At 38.8% G+C, this 25,605-nt stretch overlaps 1 protein-coding gene across 1 annotated transcript in view; it reads right to left on the reverse strand.

Annotated features, from left to right (window-relative positions):
• Positions 1-1,340: 1,340 nt before the first annotated feature.
• SLC25A24 (solute carrier family 25 member 24) overlaps positions 1,341-25,605 on the reverse strand; it is a 37,734-nt gene continuing 13,469 nt past the window's right edge. The window contains exons 3-10 of the mRNA XM_034437393.3: positions 24,854-24,941; positions 22,874-22,985; positions 19,324-19,482; positions 17,093-17,242; positions 14,319-14,426; positions 12,760-12,927; positions 6,148-6,298; positions 1,341-4,900 (exon numbers count right to left, since the gene is read on the reverse strand). Of these exons, the coding sequence (XP_034293284.1) occupies positions 4,722-4,900; positions 6,148-6,298; positions 12,760-12,927; positions 14,319-14,426; positions 17,093-17,242; positions 19,324-19,482; positions 22,874-22,985; positions 24,854-24,941 (1,115 nt within the window). The 3' untranslated portion in view covers positions 1,341-4,721. The remainder of the gene's footprint in view (positions 4,901-6,147; positions 6,299-12,759; positions 12,928-14,318; positions 14,427-17,092; positions 17,243-19,323; positions 19,483-22,873; positions 22,986-24,853; positions 24,942-25,605) is intronic.

The raw sequence follows: 25,605 nt of genomic DNA on the forward strand, positions 1-25,605 counted from the left end.
GTGGTCAAAATTTCAGGCCCTTAGTAACCAGTATGGATTTATGATGGTTTTCACATCCTGGGATCATCATTTGCAAACTTCCCAGCAGCTTCCAACAAGCAGTTAATTGGGGAAACCAGATTCACTTAATGACTTGAGTGTGCTGATTCACTTAACAATCATGGCAAAAAAAATAGATCATAAAATTGGGTGCAATTCACTTAATAACCATCTTGCTTAGCAATGGAAGTTCCAGTCCCAATTATGGTTGTTAGTTGAGGATTACTTGGCTTGCAAACAATTCATGCACTTCCCAGGGCTAGCTGCTTTCTTTCTAAGTTCTTATTTACAACTAAACTGGCTATGAACTGACACTGTGTTGATTACCAACACAGGTGATGCACAATGTAACTGCTAATTTTTGTTTTCTTCAAGATGTCTGTCCCTATTCCAGATGCGGTGGACTTCCATCCTCACAATTCCTTAGTTTCATGCACATTCATGCTTTTCCTGCATTCACTATACCATACCGATCACAGACCGCTGAATATATGACTAAGCCAAATTGAAAATGAATGCTTTTGAAGAAAAATGAGTATTTTGTCCATGATGGCCTATTTACATGTGAATTGCTTTCGATAATCAATTTGAGTAATGTGTTCATACAAACACTGATTGTACAATCCTAAGCATATATGTTCCTATATTATTTAATGACCTTAGCATGACCATTTTAGCTGCATGTGTAAATAGGTTTTCACTTTTAGAATCAACAGGTGAGTTCTAAAAATTTTCATGGATAGTAATAGCAATAGCACTTAGACTTATATACTGTTTCATAGTGCTTTATAGCCCTCTCTAAGCAGTTTACAGAATCAGCTATTGCCCCCAACAATCTGAATCCTCATTTTACTGACCTCCGAAGGATGGAAGGCTGAGTCAACCTTGAGCTGGTCAGAATCAAACTTTTGGCAGTCGGCAGAGTATCTTTTGACATACAGAAATATGGTAAAATGAGACTTGCTTCCTAAGTGATAAAATTATGTCATGTAAAGCTCTCCCTACAATAAATTAATGTTTTCTGTCACCTGCATAAGAAATTATGGTTACTACTGCATAAGTGGAAGGTAGGCTAACCTCTCACAACTTCTCTGGGGGGGGGGGGAGAGAAATTGGTACCAAATGTTGTTGAAAGAAATTGAAGTTGCCAAATGCAACTAAAAGCACAGGTCAGTAGATGTGGGTTCAGTGCCTGAATGAGAAACTAATATACTACCCAAAATATGTAGATATTGTTCCACCAGAAGCAATGTTAATAAAATAGTGAATGATCAACAGTTTACAAAAAGAACATACAACTGTGCTATAAAACCCATTTATTATAAACAGTTTTCAAAGTATCAGCATCTCTTTCACCAAGGAACAGATGAAACACACAATAATTACAACCTAACCATGTTCAGGGACAAGATAAAAGGAATCTTACTCAAGCTTACATCATCTCCCAAGAATTAACAAAATCACCCAAATTAATACTCTTAATACTTATACAAGAAAACAGAATTAATCTGGTTCATGTACTGCTTATATCATTTTTCAACTCTATTTTTCAAATACACATTTTTCTAAATAAACCATAAGAAAGCTACATAAAAAAATTGCAACAATAATGATGCTTTATATACTACATGTTTTGGAACAACTCTTTGGCTTTGATCAAGTGTGGTTTTCTATATGACAAGAGGCAGTGTGAAAAAGCCGTCATTCAAAAGTGTTGAACATGATGCACTATGCACCATTGCCATGCATTAATAGAGGATCGTGAGGTGGCCGTGCCTTATTTTAAAACCATGATAGTTTAAAAGGATTATTAAGGAGTATTTGCTGAACATTTGCTGAATGTTTGCAGTGCAAACAAGCATTATGATTTTACTGTTTTGTAAAGTGAATTGTTTGGACATTTTACATTAGATTCTCCCAAACAATTATGGCCACATACAGCCAAATCATCATCCATCTGTACCCCAATAGCTACCGCAGATCTGTTGACATGATCACATACCTTTTTATAATAGCAATACATGTGTCACAGCATAAAAGTTATATTGCCCAATACTCTCCCAAATGATCATTCTGCATATTTAAGAGTTCTATTCAAGATAGCTGGGTAATAGATTTCCAGGTAGTAACGTAAGAAACTCCAAAGAACAACAATCAATTTATTCAAGCTGTTCTATGAGCCATTCTTGAAGAAAATTTTAATCAGTTAAAACGAACAGCCAGGTTTCAAAGAAACAAGCAACGCCAAGAAAACAATCTGCTTTTATGATGCGGTTACACCTGTAATTAAAGTGAGCCTACTTTATTGCAATAAACAAACAATTATTTAACACACAAGCAATTCCTGCCTTTCATTTCAAAGATAATTGAAATATACTTGAGAGTGGATATTAGTAAAGGCTGGCCATGATTTTTCAATACAATTTTTGGTTGCGTATTCCTTGTGGTTTGATTTCCAGTTACTTACAATCATTTTACTAAATTTAATAACTTAAAGGCAAAATTCTTTATTACTATTTAGTTCATATAATTTCAGTTTATTATATTATATTTTATTATGTGGATATGATATAATTTGATATGGTTGTTTGATAAAACATTTCAGTATATTAATATCTATCTTGATTTGGGGAGCTAAGAAAATTTTTGAATCTTCCTAACTATCAATAAATAATCTCTATTGCGCTATTAAAGAAATACAGCTCTCCACAAGGAAAATCAGCTCTGACCTGCAAAAAACAAAACAAAAAAAAAAATACCCAAGAAAGCCATAAGACAAATTAATGGCTTCTGTTTAATTAAACAAATTATGCCATTCTCACTTCATTTCCAAATTGCATATATATAGCATATAAAACAAATGATCAGTTTAAAGCAAGACTTTTAAAATGTCCTCAGCTGATATGTGAAAGATGCAATAAGATTTTCCCAACAGACTCTTATCTTTATTAACCAATCACAAGAACAGCTTTAATTTGTTGTACCAACATATTACCTGGAAAGCAACCCACAGAGGCATTTAAGATTTGATGTGATTGTAATTGACATTTATGAATGCCTGGTGCAATCTGCCCAGAACATTTCCTGCCAAAGTCAGACAAATTAGTTAAGTCTCACAACACCAAGTGAAACTTCCAGCTGCTTCAAGCAGGACTTAGCCAAGTGTGCAAGAATGAACTTGCCATGATACAAAAACACCTGCCGTTCTTCTCAGTGTTGCAAATGTTAAGGTTAAAGGGGTATTTTTATTTTGTGGCCTGACAGTCAGATGTAAGGCTTAAAGCACACCGGCAATGACAAAAATCCACAACTCCTTGGAGCACCTGCAATCTCACACATCTATATTTTTTTTTGCAGACAAGGCAAACTTAGAGAAGATGGGTAATGGGATATCTAGTTCTTTCGTGGTCTGGATATGCTGACAGTGAGAAAGGAGAGTGAACAAGCAGAGAGCCTAAAAGGAATAGTTGGATCCAAAGCTCCAAAGTAGAGGAGAACTATGGAGGGAACATCTTCCATGAATTGAGAACTGCAAGAGAAGCAGCTAGGAGGAGAGGCTATCTGAAAAGGAATCAAATCAGAATTAGAAAAGAAAACCATGTAACAGGGAGACCTGGATTAAGTATCACTGCAGAGAAGAAAAATTAATTCAGGTGTCAGTGAGAGAAAGGGATTTAAGTTAGAAGGAAAATGTAAGAATATTCTTTTTCCTTCCTTTGGGTAGTAAAAGAAAACATAAGAATTTTCTCTCTTGGAAGAGAAAACAAGCCCAGCTAAGGAACTCATTAGCATTGAAAAGCATAGCATTTGATAAGCAACTGTGGAAGATGGGAGGATGCAAAAAGAAGAAATTTAAGAAATTTTTAAACTTTTTAACAAATTAGATAATTGTCTGAAGGATATGAATATTAAAAATATGCCTTGATTACTTCCATTCATATAAATTAAGAATAGGATGTTGAATAAGTACACAAACTGTATTATTATAATCTTTTGTAAATAGCAATAACTTTCACTTTGATTAATGTCAGTTCCACATGTGTCTAGATTGGTTCCTATCCTCATCAATTTTTAATGTTTGGAAAACCAGATCCCACCTAGGCATGTTCTATATAAATGACTAATAAATGTGCAAATACATTCATTTCATTTCAAGCGCTTTCTGTTAATTTGTTATAAGGGGAATTGAACAAATAAATGTATCAATGCGACATTTTATGACTTTCTGAATCAATTTTCTGAGGGGTTTTTTTTGTTGTTGTTCATAAAAGAAGCTTAACAAAAAAAGAATAAAATTATTACCATATTGCAAAAGATGCCTGTAAAATAATATTGGGTATTCAGAATGCTCATAAATTTCCCACTAGACAATCAAATGCAAATTGTCATAAGAGTGCTTGTATAGCTTTAACTCAATAATATATAAGTTGGGGAAATAATTATGACATCCTCAAACTTTTCCAACAAGCAGCTACACGAGCAATGAAATATTTGACAATTTTCTCATCATCTAGCTGTTTTCAGAAAATACATTCTTTTTTACTCCATCAAGACTTCATAAAGTTAAGACTTGCAGAATTTTTGCATAGAAGAACTGTAGCTAACTGTAAACATTAATTTAGCCTCCAAGAGGATTTCATCTGAGTTAATATTCCTTGAGAGTCTTCATGTATCTCTTTCTTTTATGCTATTTCCAAGTTTTCCTTCATCTTTTCATATACCACGTAACTGATGCTGACAGCAGGAAGGACCTTCATGAAGTTTGGGGCTATGCCTCTGTATAGTCCAAGGAGTCCTTCTTTGGCAATAATTTTTTGGAAAAGGCCAACCATGTTTAGCTGAGGGCCACTTTCTACCATTGCTACAGAAAATTAAAAAGGGAAAAAAAAGATATATTATTCAGCCATCTTAATAGAAGAAATCTGACATACATACTTAGTTGTGCTTCCCTTCCAGGAAATACATTATTTCCCCCTGTATTATGTCTACAAAACAGTAACTTTTGCATGCATACCCACAAACATATTTCTCCTGTATTTGTGTTCTAGTCAGCCCTATAATCTCCATGTAGGATCTTTTGTGTACATCATTTATAATCCCAAAGTTCCTGCAGAATGGCTGGGACTAGAATATTCAGACTCTTTTGTTTTGCATGAGGGAATGTGATGAAATGGATATCTTAAGCTTCTGTAACATTTAAAATGTTGTCCCTTTGCCTCCTCCAAAATAGAAAAGAATAGGTTCAAAAATGTCTTATCTCCTGTAATAGCCACATATTATTTGTTCCCTAAAAAAGTTACAAAGCAAAAGTGGGTCTTATGGGTTAAAAAAGGGTAGAACAAAGTCTTGTCCTAGAATAGTCTTCTATCCTAACCAGGCTTCTGCAAGTCAGCAAAATTTTTCATCATTACTGATACCAATTTGGCAAAGATCTAATTTTGACAGAAGTGGAAAACCTGTGTCTCTTCAACTCCATCACTTTAGATGAACTCTCCCATTATCAGATCTGTCTCCATGTAAATGTTTGTTGAAAGAAATCTATGTATTAGAGAGCATTATGAGTTAACGTGTGTTCTCCCAAAATGTCTATGGAGATTCTCAGTAATCCAGGTTATGATTGTTCCAAAGGTGTTTTTTTCAAAAGGCAACTAGACTTTCTTTGTTTTCCTTGAAGATGTTTCACTTCTTCTTCTTTTTTTTTTTTCCCCACTTCTGAGAACTGAAGAAGCTTCTTGGATGAGAAACGCCTTCAAGCGAAACAAAGGAAATCTCGTTGCCGTTTGAAAAGCACCTTTGGGATTCTCCCAAAATGTTATTTTTCTACAATGGCTACCTGTTCTCAGGGGTAGATCTTAGTCTACCACTGTTAATCCCAAGAGGTTCACTTCCTACAAAAGTTTGCCACCTCATTTTCACTGACGGGAATCAAGATATTGGGCAGACTTTAAAGGCTAATGCAATTTTAACAAAAAAGGTGATCACTGATGGCTAGATACGTAAATTCCAGAAGAAAAAAAGGGAAAGGTAGCCAAACTCTTAATGATCAATGGTAGCTTTAAATATTCATCTATCAAGTTATCTCTTCTACATAGGCAGAGTAACACTCACCTTGAGCTTGCATTCGAGTTCGGATAAGGGCAAGTGGATAACTGGCTAACTGGCCACAAGTACTGGATAAAGTACCACATCCAAGCAATACTAATATACCAGGGTTGGCAGAATCTGTGGCATATTTCTCTAACCACATCTTCTTCAATGCCTGTCAGGAACATATTGATCTTGTTAGTTCATATATCATTTTCAACTATTAAAGGATGAGGCGACATTTTTATGACCTTGTGAAAATGGGATAAGTGTTGGAGCCTTCGAAAACATGTTGAACAAACTAAAATACTGATCACATACTTTGAAAGTGATTTCTTCCACTTTTTTTTCCATTTGAGACAAATGCTTGTTTTCCCTTCATCTCTCAAGTACCCTTATAAACTTGGACACTGAGTGACATTCATCAGCTGGTTCACATATGTATTATGCTAACCACTTCTTCTGTATTATATTGCAACTCAAGGGCTGCCTAAGGAGGTTACGATGGAAATGAAATAGCAACTTCCAGCTGACAACTGTCTTTGTTATAGTTCATTATACTAATCCTCCATCTTTTTTTCCACAAACATAATCGGTATGAAAAGTGCTAGCTTCTAATTTCGAACTGCCATAGGAGCCTCATCCTCAGTTTTCAATTATCTGCCCAACAAGTCTTAGAAAAGTCACTGTGATGACTTGAAAAAAGACTGAAATTAGAGAAGTGTTTCAGACTCTTCAATACTGCAGAACCCATGACTATATCTTTAAAAATAACAGAAAAAAACATATTCAGTAATGCATTTTATTTCACCCTTAAACTGAATGTGTTATCTTTAGATACATTTTAATACATTTAAAATCATAATGGCACCTGAATGGAATTTATGAGTTTGCATATACAGGTAGTCCTTGTCTTACGACCTCAACTGAGCCCAACATTTCTGTTGCTAAATGAGATGTTTGTTAAGTGAGTTTTGCCCCATTTTATGACCTTTTGTGCCACAATTGTTAAGTGAATCACTGCAGTTCTTAAGTTAGTAAGATGGTTGCTAAGTGGCTTCCCTATTGATTTTGCTTGTCAGAAGGTCGCAAAAGGTGATCCCATGATCCTGGGAGACTGCGCCCATCATAAAAATGAGTCAATTGTCAAGCATCTGAATTTTGATCACATGACCATGGGGATGCTGCAATGGTTGTAAATATGAAAAATGGTCATAAGTCCCTTTTTTCAATGATGTTGTAACTTTGAATGGTCACTAAATGAACTATTGTAAGTCTAGGACTACCTATATGGTATATTTCATCAGTGTCTGGGATGAGGCTTATTAAAAGAAATCTCTACATCAGTTTAATATTCTCCCTACTTGTCCCAAAGGTGCTTTTTCAAAAGGCAACTGGACTTTGTTTTTCCTTGAAGACGTTTCACTTCTCATCCTGGAAGTTTCTTCACTTCTGAACTTCAGAACTGAAGAAGCTTCTTGGATGAGAAGCGAAACGTCTTCAAGGAAAAACAAAGTCCAGTTGCCTTTTGAAAAAGCATCTTTTGGGACAATCCTGCCCTGGATCACTCAGAATCTCCATAGACATTCTGTATTTGACCTTGTATTGTTTACTCACAACCAATTGCTCATGTAATACAGAAAACAACTGACTGACAATATGGCCACTATATCGTAATGTAGTTTATAAGGATAATTTGGGTCTGGGCTGCAGTGCAGAAACATTTAATTCTACAAGCAGAGTTCTGATCTTCTTCTCCCCATTGTCAGTGTCCCTCTGGTAAGGTGACATGTCTGTTGGAATTATAACTGAAGGACACCACCTCAGGTTGGCTTGAAGCAGGAGAACCTGGGGAAACTCAGGATTTCAGCTTTCACTTCCAGCCACCAGCTGTGAACACAACTCAACAACAATAGCAGGGCCAGGAAATCTTTGTTGAGGAACCAAACAGTCCAAAACGGTACCCTGAGATGGGCATGTCTAGTAACTGGTATTGTGAAAAGGCCACATGGCTGATCAGGTTGTCTGGAGAACTGAATGCAAGACTGAATTATTTTATAAAATCTCACAACTCATCTGCAAGTTGTTCATAGCATATAATGATGCTCAGTGAAAGATACTTAGAGAAACTGCATTCTTCAGTTATTTTGATACTGCGGGTTCCCAGCCATTGTAGACATTCTCTACTTTCAGTTTTGGAGTATGCCAAGTTGAGGAAGGTTAGTGGGCAGGGATGGGGAAGAAAGCCAGGCCCATATGCCTCGTAAGCCAAGGTCTTACTGAATACGTTCTTCTTTTCACTTCTGCTTTAAGTGGCTTGGATGGACAGGAGACTCTGTTTGGGAGAGATAAACAACTTTCCCTTGGCTACAGTGGGACTAGCTATGTTGTAATAAGGACTGGATTTATTTCTCCCCCTGGCTTCTGCCATACTCCAGGACTGACGACATGATGGGGAGATGACGGTCTTAGGAGAGAACAGAAAGTAATTTGAAAAAGTTCACTTCCAATGATTTACATTCATATTACTTACATATTTATTTTTCCCAAAGTGTTCTGAAGTGTTCAGGCACTTTAAATCAATATATTACAAAAACCTGCAAATAGGAATGGAAGGGATTTTAAGTGTGCCTCTTGACTAGCACTTCACTACAAGAACACTACCATAATTCCTATCAGCACACTCATCTGTCTTCCTCTTTCATAAACAAGTTTAACTCCTTCCAACACCTCCATGGCTGGGCCTAATTAAATGTCAGAAAGCTGTTGTTGTTTACAAAATCTATTTGCCCCAAAATGAAAGTGGGCTTTACATAATCATGACTACCCGTGAGTCCTCCTTCAAACTGTCATCTCTGAATAAAAGCCTTGGATATATAATCTATGCAAATGCCAAGTGTTGGCTGGTGTAAAAATTAAGTTTGTTAAGAAATTGAATTGCGTTACAAAGTTAAAGCACATGATAACTATCATTTGTAAAAAAAAAAAAACCTGTTCATATAGAATGGAAATGAACTAGGTTTAAGTGGAGCATTACAGAACCAGAAACATCACCTCAGCTAATTGCAAGGAACACAATAAATGGCTGACAGGTAGCATATGCTGCATAGTAGAGGTGGAAAATTATTTCAGCATGAAACATGCTTAACTACATGAAGATTAATAACCTGCAGTCATTAGCAGAAAAGACAAACTATAGCAGCTGTGAAGCTAGGTAAAAAGCATGAAATTCAAAAAGACAGCTGTGTTAACTGTTCAGATGTAATAATAAACCGTTAATCTGAGGTACGTTAAACATTCAACACTTTTCTGAATTTCTCTCTTCCATTCACACAAATATTTTTCTCTTATGCCCTGAATTCAGAAGGATTTATTTTAATTATAGTGCTTTGTTCTTTTATATCAAACAAGGATTTAAAAAATAATAATAAAACAATGGATTAGCAATAGAAACATCACTTAGACTTACAGTATATACTGCTTCACAGTGCTTTACAGCTCTCTCTTAAGTGGTTTACAGAGTCAGTATATTGACCCCAACAATCTGGGTCCTCATTTTACTGACCTCAGAAGGATGGAAGGCTGAATCAACCTTGAGTCAGTCAGGATCGAACTACTGACATTACTTTCCAAAGTCAATGCAGCTTTAGCCTTTTGGGAAATGGGGGAGGGGGAACCATTTCCAAAGGGGCTAAAGATGCGCTATCTTCAGAAAACGCAGCTTTAGCCATGTGTAAGAAACATGTGCCAGAGAAGCTGGATCTGAAAAGGAGACAGCAAAGGCAGCAAGGAGCTGGGTGCAAAAGATGAAAGTTTGGTGCAAGGAAGTAGGAGAGAAGTAGGCAGCTGAGTGTCAGGTAAAAACCAATCGAAGCAGCACAAGAACTCAGATTAAGAGGTTCCTTTATTGTTGATTCCACTGTACGCTAGAACAGCTGTCCCCAACCTTTGTGGCTTGGTGGCCCAGCTGGGAGGGGGAGGGAACTGGGTTGCATGAGCGGCGGGCTGGTGTGCATGCGTGCCCTTGCGTGAGTGATGGGCTGTTGCGAATGGCGGGCTGGCACATGTCTGCGAGTGCCTGCCAGCCCACCACTCGCACAAGTTGAGCTCCACATGCACACTCCGGCCAGCCACTCACGCAGCCCAATTCCAAACAGGCTACACCTCAATAGTGGGCCATGCCTGGGGGTTGAGGACCCCTGCATTAGAAGCTCGCCAAATTCCCTGCTTTCCCCCGGGAAAGTCAGATATCGACCTAAGTCAATTCCCTCATATGGGAATCTCAAGTACAGACTGGCATGTCTCTGAACTCCCCCACCAGCAGGGAGTTCTTCCTTTCAGCTGTTGATTCCACCACACTGGGTGAATGAATGCTTGCTAGTGCTTGTTGGAGAGCAAAGGAATACTTGCCCATTTGCTTACTGGGGTGGCCTGGGTAGTGGCATGGAGCTCAGGAGAAATGTCAGATTAACAACTGAATACTTGCTGATGCTTACTGAGGTTTCCCAGGTGGTCGCCAGCAACCACAATAACATGCAAGGCAGGGTGCAAGGTGTCCCAAAGGACAGAGCTGGGTAGGCAGGCAAGTGGGTGGAGGCAAATGGATGCAATTTCTTACTTACTGAGGCTGAGGGCTGGGAAGGATCAAATCCAGAATGGCTTGGCTTGGGATGAGTACTTGATTAACACATGATTCTCAGTTAACGTCTGCAATAGGAAGAGCTGGGATTGTCATCATACGTTGGTGCAGTCATGTAACATCTCACTTTACGACCGCACCAACTTATGATGAAAATGTCAGTCTCAATTGTGGCCATAAGTCAAAGACTATCTGTATTCCTATAAACCCAAAATTGAATCGTCTCATAGATGGTCATGTTTAACTGCAGCATACAAGGATTCATTTTGTGATTGGTCTGTTAAGTACTCATTAAGCTATTACAGAGTAAATTATGTAGGGAAGAAACCATGTTCCTATTATCATTCATCATCATTTCATTAATATATCTCCTTTCCTCCAATTTCCTCAGAGAGCAGTGCAAGTTATAATACAGCTTATTGATTTGGTTTAGTGTCCTAAGCTACATTTTGTTTTAGCCCAATGTGTAATGCAAGTTATTATGGTTTGATCAATAAATCATGGTTAAAAGTGGCTTAGCAGAATATGAGAATTTAAAAAGATAATTAGTGTCCACACTAATGAAACCTTAACATCTTAAAGGAGTAGCCATTCTAGCATAAAATGATTATTTATTTATTAAATTTATGTCGTCCACCTCACCGATGCAGCAACTCTGGGCAGCTTAGAATATAATAAAAAGTTGAAAAGTACTAACAAAAAAAACCCCAATTAAAATTAAATAGAGAAGTTAAACATTAAAAATTAAGATGATGAGTGGCTTGGGGGTGAGAATCTTCTCTAACCTGTCAGCCACCCCCAATATAGTGGGTGTCAGGTTCCGTAAAGACTGGAAAAATAAACCTCAGCACGCAAAAGCAGTAACCAAGTTTGTTTATCCTGATATCAGTACTAACTGACCACCTTAAAGTGTTACAGAAAGGAATCTTTGTTGGAGCTGACGCTCCGTGCTCCCCATCACCTTTTTAAGCAGCACACAGCTCCACCCCAGTGCAATCACTCAATTATCCCATTAACCCGTATCCTCCCTTTCCCTCCCCAATCCATCACAAGCCACTTCAGTTGTTCCGTGCTGCTCCGTCTTTCCTTAAAGTGATAAAGGTTGATGAGCTGCTTCAGTGCATGACTCTGATGTCATCTAGCATGCGGCTGGGTTGTCGAAGTGAGAGGCATGCCTCGGGGCTGACGACCCAGGAGAGCAGGCACACAGGAAGGGTTGTCGGTGAAAGTGTGCGGCAGCGGAATGGTGATCCCCACACGAATGGCGGCCCCAAGTACCGTCACAGGACTGGGGCTAACAGTGGGTCCCTGTCAGTGTCTCAGGCCAAGTGGCAGAGCCACATTTTCAGGCTATTCTGGAAAGCCAGGTGTGTGACAGTGGACCTCACCTTTGATGGAAGAATATTCCAGAAGGCGTGAGCAATAGCAGAAAAAGCTATTTTTCTGGACCTCACCAGTTGAAATTCTTTGCTTGATGGGGTCCAGAGTAGATACTTTCCAGTGGAACAAGTGGAGCAGATTAGTCCCATTGGAATGAGATGATTCCTCAGATACTCTGGACCCATGCCACAAAGGGCTTCAAAGATAATGGCCAAACACCTTGAATGAGACCCAGAAGCAAACTAACAGCCAGTGCAGTTTATGTAACAACTGTGTCACACATGCTCCAGAGGCTTCTTCTAAAATTGTGTTCTATACTAGTTTTAGTAATGGAAGGTAAGATTTGACTAAACTATCAAGATTTAACATCTTCGCAAATAAGTAAAAAAGCTTCAGAATTATCATATAAGCTTAGTTTTCCTAAATATATTACCTACCTTAATGTTTAAGGGAAAGTCATGAAAACTGATCTGTCCATATATATATTGGTATAATTTTGTGACCAGTGGCATCAAAAGAACAGAAATGTTGAGTCTCCGTTCCAAGTTGAATCAAATTCTTTATCCACAAAAAGCTTATTTTTTTTCATTGCATTATTATGGAATACACCAACTCACCTCATAAATAGCCAGATCGATGCCAGCATATGGAATTATTCCCAAAATATTAGGAATATAACCTTTGTAAAAGGCTTTCACCCCTTCCGTTTTTAAAATCTTCTTAGCACAGTCAAACATCCCAGAATATTGTCCTGTTTTACCCACTGCCAGTCTCGTTTTTAATACCTAAAAAATTAACATTGAGTAGAAGTCATTCAGAAAAGAATACCATTAAATATTATATCACAACTTACCGTATTTTTCGGAGTATAAGACTCACTGGAGTATAAGATGCACCTACCTTTTTTGGTAAGGAAAAGAAGAAAAAGAAATCTGCCTCTGCCTACCATCAATTTTGCCTCATTGCAGCAAACAGCTTTACTTTCATTTTCGTTTTCAACACAGCTTGACAAGGAAAAAAAATCTGTTCCAGCAATTTACCTCTTTGCAGCAAGCAGCAGAGCCCTGCGCAAAACAGCTGAGAGTCGGGAGGCCGATCCAATCAACTTGTGCTAATTAGGCTGTGCTGAAGCTGAAAGGAGCTGTTTTTTCTTGCTGTTTGCCTGCAAGGAGGTAACTGCTGTGAGGCAGAGGCCAAAGGGTGGGGGACAGTGGGTGGGCGGGGCTACATTCGGTATATAAGACGCACCTTAATTTTCATCCCCTTTTAGGAGGGAAAAAGGTGTGTCTTATACTCTGAAAAATACGGTAGTCTTTAACACAGACCCAGAGTATCAGTCACATTTACAGATGTGAGAGTTAACGTATGAAAAAAGGCATTTAAGAACAAATATATGGACCAAGCAATATTAAAGATATACAGATCAGTCTAAAGCTAGATTATTTCCTTTCATATCAGTTCATTCTGGCTGATATCCCCATAACTGTAATTTTTTAAATAAAAAATGTATATTAATCTGTAGAAATAGCTGGCGCATAGTTTTTGTGCACAATTTGGGAGATGCAAATTAGTTTAGATCTTTTAAATATGCAGGCCATGGTTCTTAGTGAAGATGAGTTTTTGTGGGCAACTCTAATTCAGGTGGAGTATCTTAATAATTCCATTGTGGCCTTAAATCATTGCACAACAGATAAAGACACCTGAGATTTTGATGTTTTAAATCAGGGGTTCCCAACTTGGAGTGCGAGACAATATTCCAGAGGGTGCAAAAACTTGGGTTTAGAAGTTTCAAAATTATAGTGTATATGCATAATTATATGCATAATTATATGCATATAATTATTTATTTTTGTAAGGGGTGCAAGACTATATCAGAAGCGTTCTAGGGGTGCGGGATATAGAAAAAGTTGAGAACCCCTGTTTTAAATGGAACTAGAAAAGAGATTTTAACTTGGTCCTCTGCACATGCACAATATGTGCTTGATTTATGATCTTCCCAAAGCAGCTTTAAAATGGAACTCTCCTTATCTTAAATGATTTTGGAGTAAATATAGTTTAATATCAGATTACCATATTGACAGACAGGGGAGGGAGGGACGGAGGGAGGGAGGGAGGAAGGATGGATGGATAAAATAGGGCATTATTTTAAAAAAATATTGTATTATCCAATACCTACCTCCATGGGATAAATAGAAGTCTGTGCAGTTGCTCCAGCCATAGAACCAGATATAAATCGTTCAATAGTTCCTATTTTTCCTTCTTCGTTAACAAACATTTTCTTATACTAAGTAGTAACAAAATACAAAAAAAAGCACATTAGTTCTAGACCCCCAAAACAGTTCAAGGCTACCTAATATAGTTACTCTATTCACACATCCAATATTGATATACTGTAAATGCTCATGGTGGGGTTAGGCTTTCATGGTCAAAACTGAATGAGCGTAATTCCCATTATGACTTTAACGATGGACCAAACAAAGGATATGTAGCAAAGTTTTCCCTCACCTGCTCCACCATTGCTGAACTCCTATCCCTTGGATATCATTCCCCTCTAGCTGTCAGAAACAAAGGTAACTTTTTGTAGCACTGAGATATAAATTTTATCACTCATATAATTTGTACAGAGTTGGCTGCTTTACTTTAGTTTTGTTTTTATTAAGTTTGCTTTTATTATTTGTTTATTGACTTCATGGTGTTTTTCTGTTTTATTATTAATTTGAGTATTTTCTAGTCATTGCCCATAATGATGTTCTAATTCCTAAGGGGCTGCCACAAGGAAGAGAGGGTCAATCTATTTTCCAAAGCAGGAGAAGAAGCAATGGATGGAAACTAATCAAGGAGAGAAGCAACCTAGAACTAAGGAGAAATTTCCTGACAGTTAGAACAATTAATCAGTGGAACAACTTGCCTCCAGAAGTTGTGAATGCTCCAACACTGGAAGTTTTTAAGAAGAGACTGGACAACCATTTTCTTGAAATGATATAAGGCAATGATGGCTAACGTTTTTGCCATCGCATGCCAAAAACGTGAGGAGCATGGGGGGGTTGCAAGCACGCGTGCCCACACCCATGATTCAATGTCCCCCCACCCCGCACCCCCACGCATGTGCACGCAATCTCCCCGCTCTACCCCTGCTTTTCGCACGTGATGGCAAAAAGGTTAACGGTGGGCCCGGTAGGTTCGTTTTTCGCCCTCCCCTGGCCCCAGAGGATTTCTTGGAGTCTGGGGAGGGTGAAAACAGCCTTCCCCATCCTCCGAAAGGCCCTCCGGAGGCCGGAAACGGCTCATCTCCTGACTTCTAGTGGGCCCAAAAGGGCCAAAAATCAGCTGGCCAGCACGCTGGAGCTGATCTAGGGCAACGCTCACGTGCCCAGATATGGCTCCGCGTGCCGCCTGTGGCACCCGTGCCATAGGTTCGCCATCATGGATATAGGGTTTCCTGCTTGGGCAGGTGGATTACACTAGAGAAGACCTCCAACTCTGTTATTCTATTGTTCTGTAGCCTACAACAACTGCTGCTGCTACTACTACTACTGCTTGAAGATGTCTTCACAAAGGGTGAAATAAAGACAGTTCTGTGTCTAAGGATAAGTTCTGAAAATATGGGTTCTCTACATATTTGCAGCCAAACGTAGCTGCAACTGGCACTGGTGCCTGCAGGATATACCGGGATAATTTTCTAGTTTAAGAAATTTCTCCTTTTCTATTTTAGAGTTGCTTTAGAAGGGGAAAATGGAAAAGCATAAATAAGATCGATATATCTGTAGCAAGGCTGATGCTTCAAAGTGCATCCGTTGAAGACTTGACGAGAATCATTTTGATGTATTGCAGTTCCCTCAGCCTGTATCAAATACAGAATTGCAAATGTCCAACTATAATGCGGTAAACTTTTTCCAAGGTGTTGTGATCCACCTAGTTCAGCAGCATATAACCATTTCAACTGTTACAAAGACTGAAATGCTTGTGCACTTTCTCTTCTTATGTAACTAAGGAGACATATGGGAGCCACAATATAACAAAACAACAACAAAAATAGGGAATTTCTGTAAGGAAAACATTTACCGTATTTTTCAGAGTATAAGACGCACTTTTTCCCTCTTTAAAAGTGGGTGAACATTTTGATGTGTCTTATAGACCGAATATGGGCCTGATTTTGACCTCCCCGAACCCTCCGTGCGTCACATTTTTGCCCTCCCTGGCCCTCAAAAGCACCCTGCAGTGCTCCGCATGTCCTGTTTTCACCAAAACCGGGGCCGTTTTTGGGCTCCCGAACCATGCCCGGCCCCCAGAAGCACTCTGCAGGTCAAAAATGGGCGCATTTTTGGTGAAAATGGACATGTCTTTGGAAAAAACAGGACATGTGGAGTACTGCAGAATGCTTCTGGGAGCCAGAGAGGGTGAAAAGGTGATGTGTGGAGGCCAAAAACTTTTTTTTTCTTGTTTTCCTCCTGTAAATCTAGGTGCGTCTTATAGTCCGAAAAATATGGTAAATACAATACTGATTTGTTTTCTGTATTTCCCTGAACAACTTCAAATCTCTGAAGTAATTGCTTGCTCTCTCTGTCAAGCTAATTTCCAGAGACACTATTTGTGTGTGTGCCTTTGAGTCAATGTTGATTCCTGGAGATTGCCTGGACAACTCTCTGCGGTTTTCTTGGCAAGGTTTTTCAGAAGTGGTTTTCCCTTGCCTGCTTCCTAGGGTGAGAGAGAGAGTGACTGTCCTAAGGTCACCAAGCTGGTGAGACTAGAACTTAGTCTTCTGGTTTCTAGCCTAATGGCTTAACCGCTAATATACACCAAACTGGGTCTCAGTTTTCTAAGACTACCAGAAGAATCAAATGACCTTATCTTATATGTACTGTATCCTCGATCATTTGAAGTAAACATGAGCTATAATTCAACTATAAATGAGCTTATCTCATCACACTTTCCAATTTTTTAACATCTTACCCGTTCATAGGCCCAGAACTTGATAGCTGTTTCAGGTGCGATTTTGACAACATTCACACCATTTCCCCTCCAAAGGGAACGGACCCCTCCTTCTTTCACCATTTGCTTCAAGCCGCCAGCTATGTTCATTTTCCCCTTTGAGCCATGAACCTACAAGGAAAAGAAAATATAATTAACTGTCATATATAGAAAACCTGGTGAGTCATAACTCTCTTTCATGCTTCAACAGAGGCATAAAGTAAGCAAAACCTTCAAGAAAGGAATTGGGGCCATTGCAGATTATGCAGTAGATAGGGCCTGTTCTCATGACATCTGATACACACAACTGAAGGTTCAGATACACAAAACCTGTTTGTCAAGGCTCCCCTCAGCTATTAAAAATGCAGAAATATGGTGTGATTCTCCTTCCTTTAGGTTAAATGAAAAAAAAGAGCAACAGCTGAGCTGACATCTAACCCTCTTATTTTTATTCAACTCTCTCTTCCAATAGTGATTTCAGGGGTGAAATGCTCCCAGTTTGGACCGGATCGCCCAATCCAGTAGCGATGGAGGCAGGTGGTTCGGAGAACCGGTAGCAAAAATCCCTGCCCCCACCCCCATTGCCCAGGTGAGCCGCGCAATCAAGAGGTTTTTTTCTTATTTTTAAAAGCATTTTTTCTACAACCTCTTTGGCCGAAAAATGCTTTTAAAAGTAAAAAAAAAAAGCCTCTGAGGATCGTGCGGCTCAGCTGGGATCGTCAGAGGCTTTTAAAAGCATTTTTTCTACAACCTCTTCAGCCAAAGAGGTTGTAGAAAAAATGCTTTTAAAAGTAAAGTAAAAAAAAAAAAGTTGGCCACGCCCACTCAGTCATATTACCCCCCTCCACCAAGCCACGCCCACAGAACCGGTAGTAACAAATTTTACATTTCACCACTGACCGATTTCCTTGCTGGGCTAAACTGACAATAAATATGGATAAATATGGCAGCTCCAAGTGCTTAAGCATGGAACTTCTGTATAGGTAGTCCTCGACTTACGACCACAATGGAGCCCAAACATTTCTGTTGCTAAATGAGACACAGTTAAGTGAATTTTGCCTCATTTTATGATCTTTGTTGCCACAGTTATTAAGTGAATCACTGAAGTTGTCAAGTTAGCAACTGAATGGTTGTTCAGTGACTCTGGCTTCCCCGTCGATTTTGCTTGTCAGAAGGTGGCAATAGGGGATCAAATGACCCCGGGACACAGCAACTGTCATAAATATAAATCAGTTGCCAAACGTCTGAATTTTGATCATGTAACCGTGGGGATGCTGCAGTGGTCGTAAGTATGAAAAACAGTCATAAGTCATTTTTTTCCGGTGCCACTGTAACATCGAACGGTCTCTAAATGAACTGTTGTAAGTGGAGGACTACTTCTATGACATAATTCTCTACAGCTTCTCTTTCAGACAACTATTCAGGCAGCCAAAATTCAATACCCAAAGTAGGCTTGGTTATTGGAGAGAAGTAAGCTGAGGACTGGGACCTCAGTTTTTCTATATGGCTCGAACTGCACTGCTTGATCTTATTTGGCTAAGAAACCTTTTTAATCTACCACTCTTTCTGCCATATGGCCATTTGTTGCTGAAAGAAAATCTTGATCTATTAAGAATGTCTAAGTGAACTATAGAATAATAACGAGGGTTTCTGACCAACAATAGTAGCCACAAAATAATTTTCCTTCTCCCCATCACCAGTCTTAAATATCATTGTTGAAATTAAGAAAGCTTGGGTGAGCAAATGGAATGGATTTTTGTACAATAATTCTAGGAGCTACATTCAGTCCTGACACTAAAAACAATGCCATTGGTTCTGATTCCCTAATTCTGAGTATGTCAGACAAATGTCAGGATTTTGATAATATGCAAAGTAGAGCAATTCTAAGTCTATCCATCTGTGCAGCAAACTATTTCTGATAAAATATGACAACCGACTCTTGTGCATTCTAATAAAGGAGAATATTTGTAGCTCAGGGTTGACACGAGGGGGCCTTGGTGCTCTCATAGCTTGCTTGTTTTCTCGCAGACGTTTCAGTAGAACTGATGATGTTACCTAGTTTGGGTAATGAACGTCTGTGAGAAAACAAGGAAGCTCAGAGAGCACCAAGCACCCTTCTTGTAAATGCTGCAAGCCCATTGCCTCCATCCAAACCTTTTAACATGTCCAAACAAGCTTGTTGGACCTTGTATGCTTTGCTGTAAGAGGCCCACCTGCATCATAACTTTGAGACGATCCAGAGGTGCGGTGCCTGTTCGAGACACAGCACCAGCAACTGCACCTGACAAAAGCTGTTTCCACCACTGACCGGTCTTCTTCTCTTCTTCAGTGAATTCATCAGGAATAGTTAAACTATCTCCAATATCTAATACCTGTTAAAATGCAAAAGAGAGAACAAGAAAGAGCAAGCAAGAGAATGAATGGCTTAAATTCAATCTGCCTTTATTTCAACAAAGAGATTGTGATAAAACACAATTATATTCAACTTAAAATTGAAAAGAAGCCTACACGATACATTCTAAAACCCATCATTTCAAAAACTATCGTATATACAAATAATTTAAATTTTTTGACTTGAATATGGCTGTAATAAAGACATCATCTAGAACAGACAGTGGCCCCAAACTTTTGGGCACCAGGGACCGGTACCATGGAGAAAGGTTTTTTCCGTGGACAGGAGGGGCGTGGTTTCGAGTGCTGCCTGCATCCCACGGATGGGGCTTTGCTTGTCTGCGTGGCCCATTTTCTGGCATGCTGCGGATCGTGCTAGTCCATGGACTGGGGGTAGGGTACCCCTGATCTAGAAAGCATTTTTCATCCCTGAGCAAGGCTGAAAATCTTACTGTATGATTACAAAGAATATCTTTGCACTGATATTTTAAAAAGGACTAAGATTAAGCTTTTTAAAGTATTATTAAGCCAATGATTTATTACTTCATCCTAACTTTTTTTTAAAAAAAAAAATTCCAGTCAATATTATGTATTTTTCATATAAAACTTCAAGTTACCAAAGCAAGAAGTACCATAAGGAATACTTACATGACTCTTTAATATATCTTTAAACAAAAAACCTTCAGGGTTAGAGAGCATTTTTTACTCAAAGTCAACACTGGCAAATTTGTATATTAAAATGTGAATCCACAATCTCTTATTTATTTATTTATTTATTTATTTATTTATTTAGAATTATATGACCACCTACCTTATTTATATACAATGATTCTGGGCAGCTCACAAAAATACAATAAAACAAAATAACCATAAAACTAACATCATACCAACTCCCAGTATCCCAAAACAAAATTTTCCAGCAAGTGATAGAAATAACCCACTGGACAGAATGGGAGATAGGCGGGCTAGAAAGAAATGTGAAGTTGAAAGCTGGATATAAACAGGGAGCAATATTTGCTGGGATTTTCTTAACTATTGTTACTGGTTTAGGACTAACCAAAAACCCCTTAATTAAGCAGACATTTGGCTTTAGCAGGCAGGCATTTTCCCATTAGTCCATTAAGGCAAGGGGTTTGCTTATTTATTTATTTATTTATTAAACTTATATGCAGCCTATCTCACTATCTGGGGTTGCTGCAAGAGTCTTTTTCATTATTTCTGAATGTCTACAGAGATTCTCAGTCATCCAGGTCATGGTTGTCCCAAAGGTGCTATTTCAAGAGGCAACTGGACTTTCTGGAAAGTCTGGACCAGAAAGCCAGTTAGTTGCCTCTTGAAAAAGCACCTTTGGGATTTTCATTATTTCATTCAGCAGGTCTGCACGAAAGGTAAACTGAAGCAATAATGATTGACATGTATCATTTAAAAATATAACATATTTTTCAGAGTATAAGACACACCGGACTATAAGATGCATCTACCTTTTTTGGTGAGGAAAACAAGAAAAAGAAATCTGCCTCTGCCTACCAGCAATTTTGCCTCATTGCAGCAAACAGCAAACAGCCTGCTTTACTTTCATTTTCAGCATAGCTTGATTAGCACACGAAAAAAAAATTCTGCTCCAGCAATTTACCTCCTTGCAAGCAAGCAGCAGAGGTCTGCGCAAAACAGCTGAGAGTCGGGAGGCCGATCCAATCAACTTGTGCTAATTAGGGTGTGCTGAAGCTGAAATGAGCTTGCTGCTTGCTACAAGGAGGTAACTGCTGCGAGGCAGAAGCCAAAGGGTGGGGGCCAGTGGGTGGGTGGGGCTACATTCGGTGTATAAGATGCATCTAAATTTTCACCCCCTTTTAGGGGGGGAAAGGTGCGTCTGATACTCAAAAAAATATGGATGTATATAAACTGTACTTAACTATTTGAACCATTTAATTTAAATACAGGCAGTCCTCAAATTACAGCGACAATTGGGACCAGAATTTCTGTCGCTAAATGAGGTAGATTGCATGGGTAGGGGAAACTTACCCCAATGACCTTCCCTCCCAGCTTTCCCACTGAGCTTCTGGGGAAGCTGGCAGAAAGGTGGCCAATGACAATCACATAATTGTGAGATGCTGCAACTGGTCATAAGAGTGAACCAGATGCCAAGCATGCAGATCACAATCACGTGACTATAGGGGTGCTGGGACAGCCAGAATTCTAAGGACTAGCCATAACCATGAGTGGTTCAGCACTGTCGTAACTTCGAACAGTTTGCTGAACAAATGGCTGCGTCTATCAATTTTAGTTGTCAATCCTCTCCCTGCTTCAGATTTCATCCACATTTTAGATGTCTTTCCCAGTCAAGGTGCAAATGGATGTCAAAGTAATCATTCTAACTCTAGAAAGAAAGGGAAAAAAATCAATAGCACTTTGTTCTGAATGAAATGAAGCTGAATAGAATTTTTTTTTTTAACTTGTGAATTTTACTCTGGAAATCAATTCTTACATTCAAGAATGGAGAGGTATATTTACTTTTCGGGAATCTCTTACAAATATTTATCATTCCTGCAGGCTGCAGAGCAGAAATAGGTTTAGTTCATAACATCTACTACAAAATCTGTTGTTTATGACTACACCTGCACCCTTGCATGGCTATCAGCTGTTCAGCTAAGCGCACAGCTGAAAAACTATCAAGAAGCAGAATGACTCCACTGTCTTATCTATTTTGTCTAACTTCAAATCATTCCATTATGCCGTCTGAACTGTTTATATTTAATTAGTGATTATAAACTTTTAAGCAGCATTTTCAATTTATCAGGACTTCAAGAATTGCAGTTTTTTTTTTTTCAAGCATGAGGTCTGCTAAAAGATAAAATGAAGGAGATCTACATACAATCTGCAAGAATAGTGTGTCTGTTAAAAGTTTTCTTTTTAAACTGGGGAGGGGATTCAAGTTATTATTCTGGTGACTACCCTTGAAAAGTCTCTGCAGTTTTCTTGGCAACTTTTTGTAAACTGTTTGCCATTACCATCTTCCTAGGTCTAAGAGAAAGTGATTGACCCAAATTTATCCAGCTGGCCGTGATTAAGACAGGCCTAGAACTCATGGTCTCCCAGGTTTTAGCCTGGGATCTTAAACCACTATTCCAAACTGGTTTTCCATTTAAATCAACATTTAAAGTGGGGTATTTTATTTTTAAAAAGAGGCAAAGAGCAAGGTTTTCCATCAATTTCGGAGCAACAGTTTGTTTAGCTAGCTAAAGATTGTCAAGAATTTCAGTTTTAATTTAAAAAAAAAACAGCTGCCAAGGATAATCATTGAATAAGCTAATGCACAAGATATTTAGATATAGTCCAGATCAGGACTGAGATAAAAATGGAAACTATACTCACTGTGGAATGTTTCCAATAACGGATGATTCCTTGAATGTCTGTAGCAGGATTAAAGAGAAAATGATCCCGCCATTCATTCCAGTCCACTGACATTGTCCCATCGGCGTCCATGCTAAAAATTCAATACGAAATAATTTCACAGCAGATTCTGCTAAGTTTTTTACTTAATCGTGTTCAAAGTACATTACACATGCATTCACATTCTAAATTCTTGTTCTATTTGCCAGTCTTTAATGTTAGGTTAATGTGCAAAATACTTCAATGTGATATTTTATTTGGCTTTCAAAGGTTCTACAGAGCAAATCATTATTATATTTTTTTTTTTAATCGTCCTTATTGCTCTAAGGCAGGGATGTCAAGCTCAGGGTCTGTGGGCCACATTCAGCCCGCAGGGTGCTTAGTTCTGTAGCCCGCAGGGATGCCCTGGAAACAGGGAAGGACCAGCCCGCGGTGCCTCTGCCAGTGAAAACGGAGCTTGGGAGGGCCGCATTCCATTTTTGGCCATGACAGCCTCCTGCCACTGCCAGCAAAAACAGCTCGGGGAGGGCACACACGCACCGTTTTTGATGGCAGACGGCTGCAGGAGGCTGTCATGGAGCCCGAAATGGAGCCCAGGAGCACGTTTTCACTAGCAGAGCACTCAAGCCACCAGATGCCCCGGACACGAGTGACAGCAAACTGGCCATGCTCAGCCAGGCCACGCCCACTCCGGCCCCCAAGGTCAAACACAACTCTGATGTGACCCTCAATGAAATCGAGTTTGACACCCCTGCTCTAAGGGAAGTTTCCTATAAACATGTAAAAGATTCCATAAGCAAGAGTTTCTTGCGGTGTACAAATATGAAGATTAACAATTTATTATAGGTAAAGAATGTTTCCAGAAGATGAGGGGAGAAAGATAGAAAAGAAACATTTCTATTTGCTTTTCATTAATCTGAAAACTTGTTTCTGGAGAAGTCTGAACAATGATATAATGTTCCTGTTCAGTCTAAATAAGACTCTGAAGAGGAGCATTTTTGTTGAACTGTATGCTAAAATCCTAATATCTTGTTATTGCCACATGTTAGCAAGTATTATCAACTATGAATGTTCCATAAACATTTAATAAGTGGGATGGGGAGGCTGAGTGAAGCATTAAAATCTTACTTAGTTTTGATTTATATAATGATTATTATGCAGTATGAAATAGTCATTGTTGCTTGTAACTCTGTTTTATATGTAATACCTTGTGTGAAAATAGCCAGATAGTGATTTATCTGGTTTATCATGATTCATATAAATCTTCTCCAAACCTAGCATATATAGGATGTTTAAGTCATCTTTGAATTCCACACCTGGAATTCATGGATCTATGATGGATACATCCATTCATTTTCTTGGAAACAGGCTAAAAAAGCCTCCCAATCAGACCAAGAGTTAATTTACAGAATTATCCGCAATCATGGAATAATTCTAGGGGTAAAATGCACTTACCTTTGCTACCGGATCGCAAATGTGCACCTCCTCCACGCAAGCGCAGAGCCTTGTGTGCATGCGCAGAGGATCAAAAACAGGACGTGATGACATCCAAGTGGGTGGGCGGAGCCTCCTGCCGCTGGCCCTACCGGTTCGCGCGAGCCGGATAGATCAGCTAAATTTCACCACTGGATAATTCTGTAAATATTACCTCTGACCCATCCTTCCTTTTACCTTAAGCTAAAGAAGAGGGTTGTGTCTCACAGTTCTAAAGAAGGAGGTTGTATCTCAGATATCAGAAACACTTCCAAAATTTTTTCAAACTTGTCAACAAGTTGTCTCAAGAAATCCTGGTCTATCCTTGGCTTCTTCCTCAAAGCAATGTCATTACTAATATAATAATTCAAAGCTAGCCTACTACAATGGAGTACTGTACTGAACACATCCAACGTGTGATTTTATTTTTCAAGAGACATGCCTTCTCATGAGTCACTCCAATAACCAGACATAATAATAGCTGCTGACCTTTGCAGAATCCTGCCTGCCTGCTTTTCAGAAACATCTATGCCCAATATCTTCAGGGACTGAACAATCTCTGAGGCTTCAATTACACCTTTAAAAAAAAAAGAAAAGAGTGAAAATAGCTATTCAACTTCCAGCATTTCAGGTCAACTGATCCAGATTTAAGAATTCTGAATACTGGTGTGTATTATATTCAGTCACAAATGAAGTATCTGAGGATAAGTTCTTTTCACTTATATAAGTACAATGCTCTTGTAATTGATATGCTGCACAGCATAAAAACTTCCTTAATCATTAGCACATATATGATACAGTTTTGACACAAACTGGTTATAATTCCCAGAGATATTTTTCTACTTATTTATTACTCTGTTTCCCTGAAAAAAAGACATCCCCTGATAATAAGACCAATTGGGCTTTTGAGCGCATGCGCTAAAATAAACTCCCCCCCCCGAAAATAAGCCCTCCCTGAAAATATTTAAACGCATGTGCAGCCGGTCCCCGCCATTTCCTCTAGCTAGGGTTAGGGAGAGAGCTTTAAATCAAGTAAGATGGCAAGAGGAGCCCCGTCTTGCTCCACGTGCCCCAAAATAATAAGACCTCCCCAAAAATAAGGCCAAGCATTTTGGGGTTATTATTTCGGGGTTCAGAAAAATATAAGACAGGGTCTTATTTTTGGGGAAACACGGGTATACTATTATCCATATATATCATTAATATTAAGGAATTAGGCACTCTCAGAGCAGTGTAAATGG

This window comes from Pantherophis guttatus, chromosome 3 (assembly GCF_059756535.1).
Source record: "Pantherophis guttatus breed Tessera chromosome 3, ASM5975653v1, whole genome shotgun sequence".
Lineage (NCBI taxonomy): Eukaryota > Metazoa > Chordata > Lepidosauria > Squamata > Colubridae > Pantherophis > Pantherophis guttatus.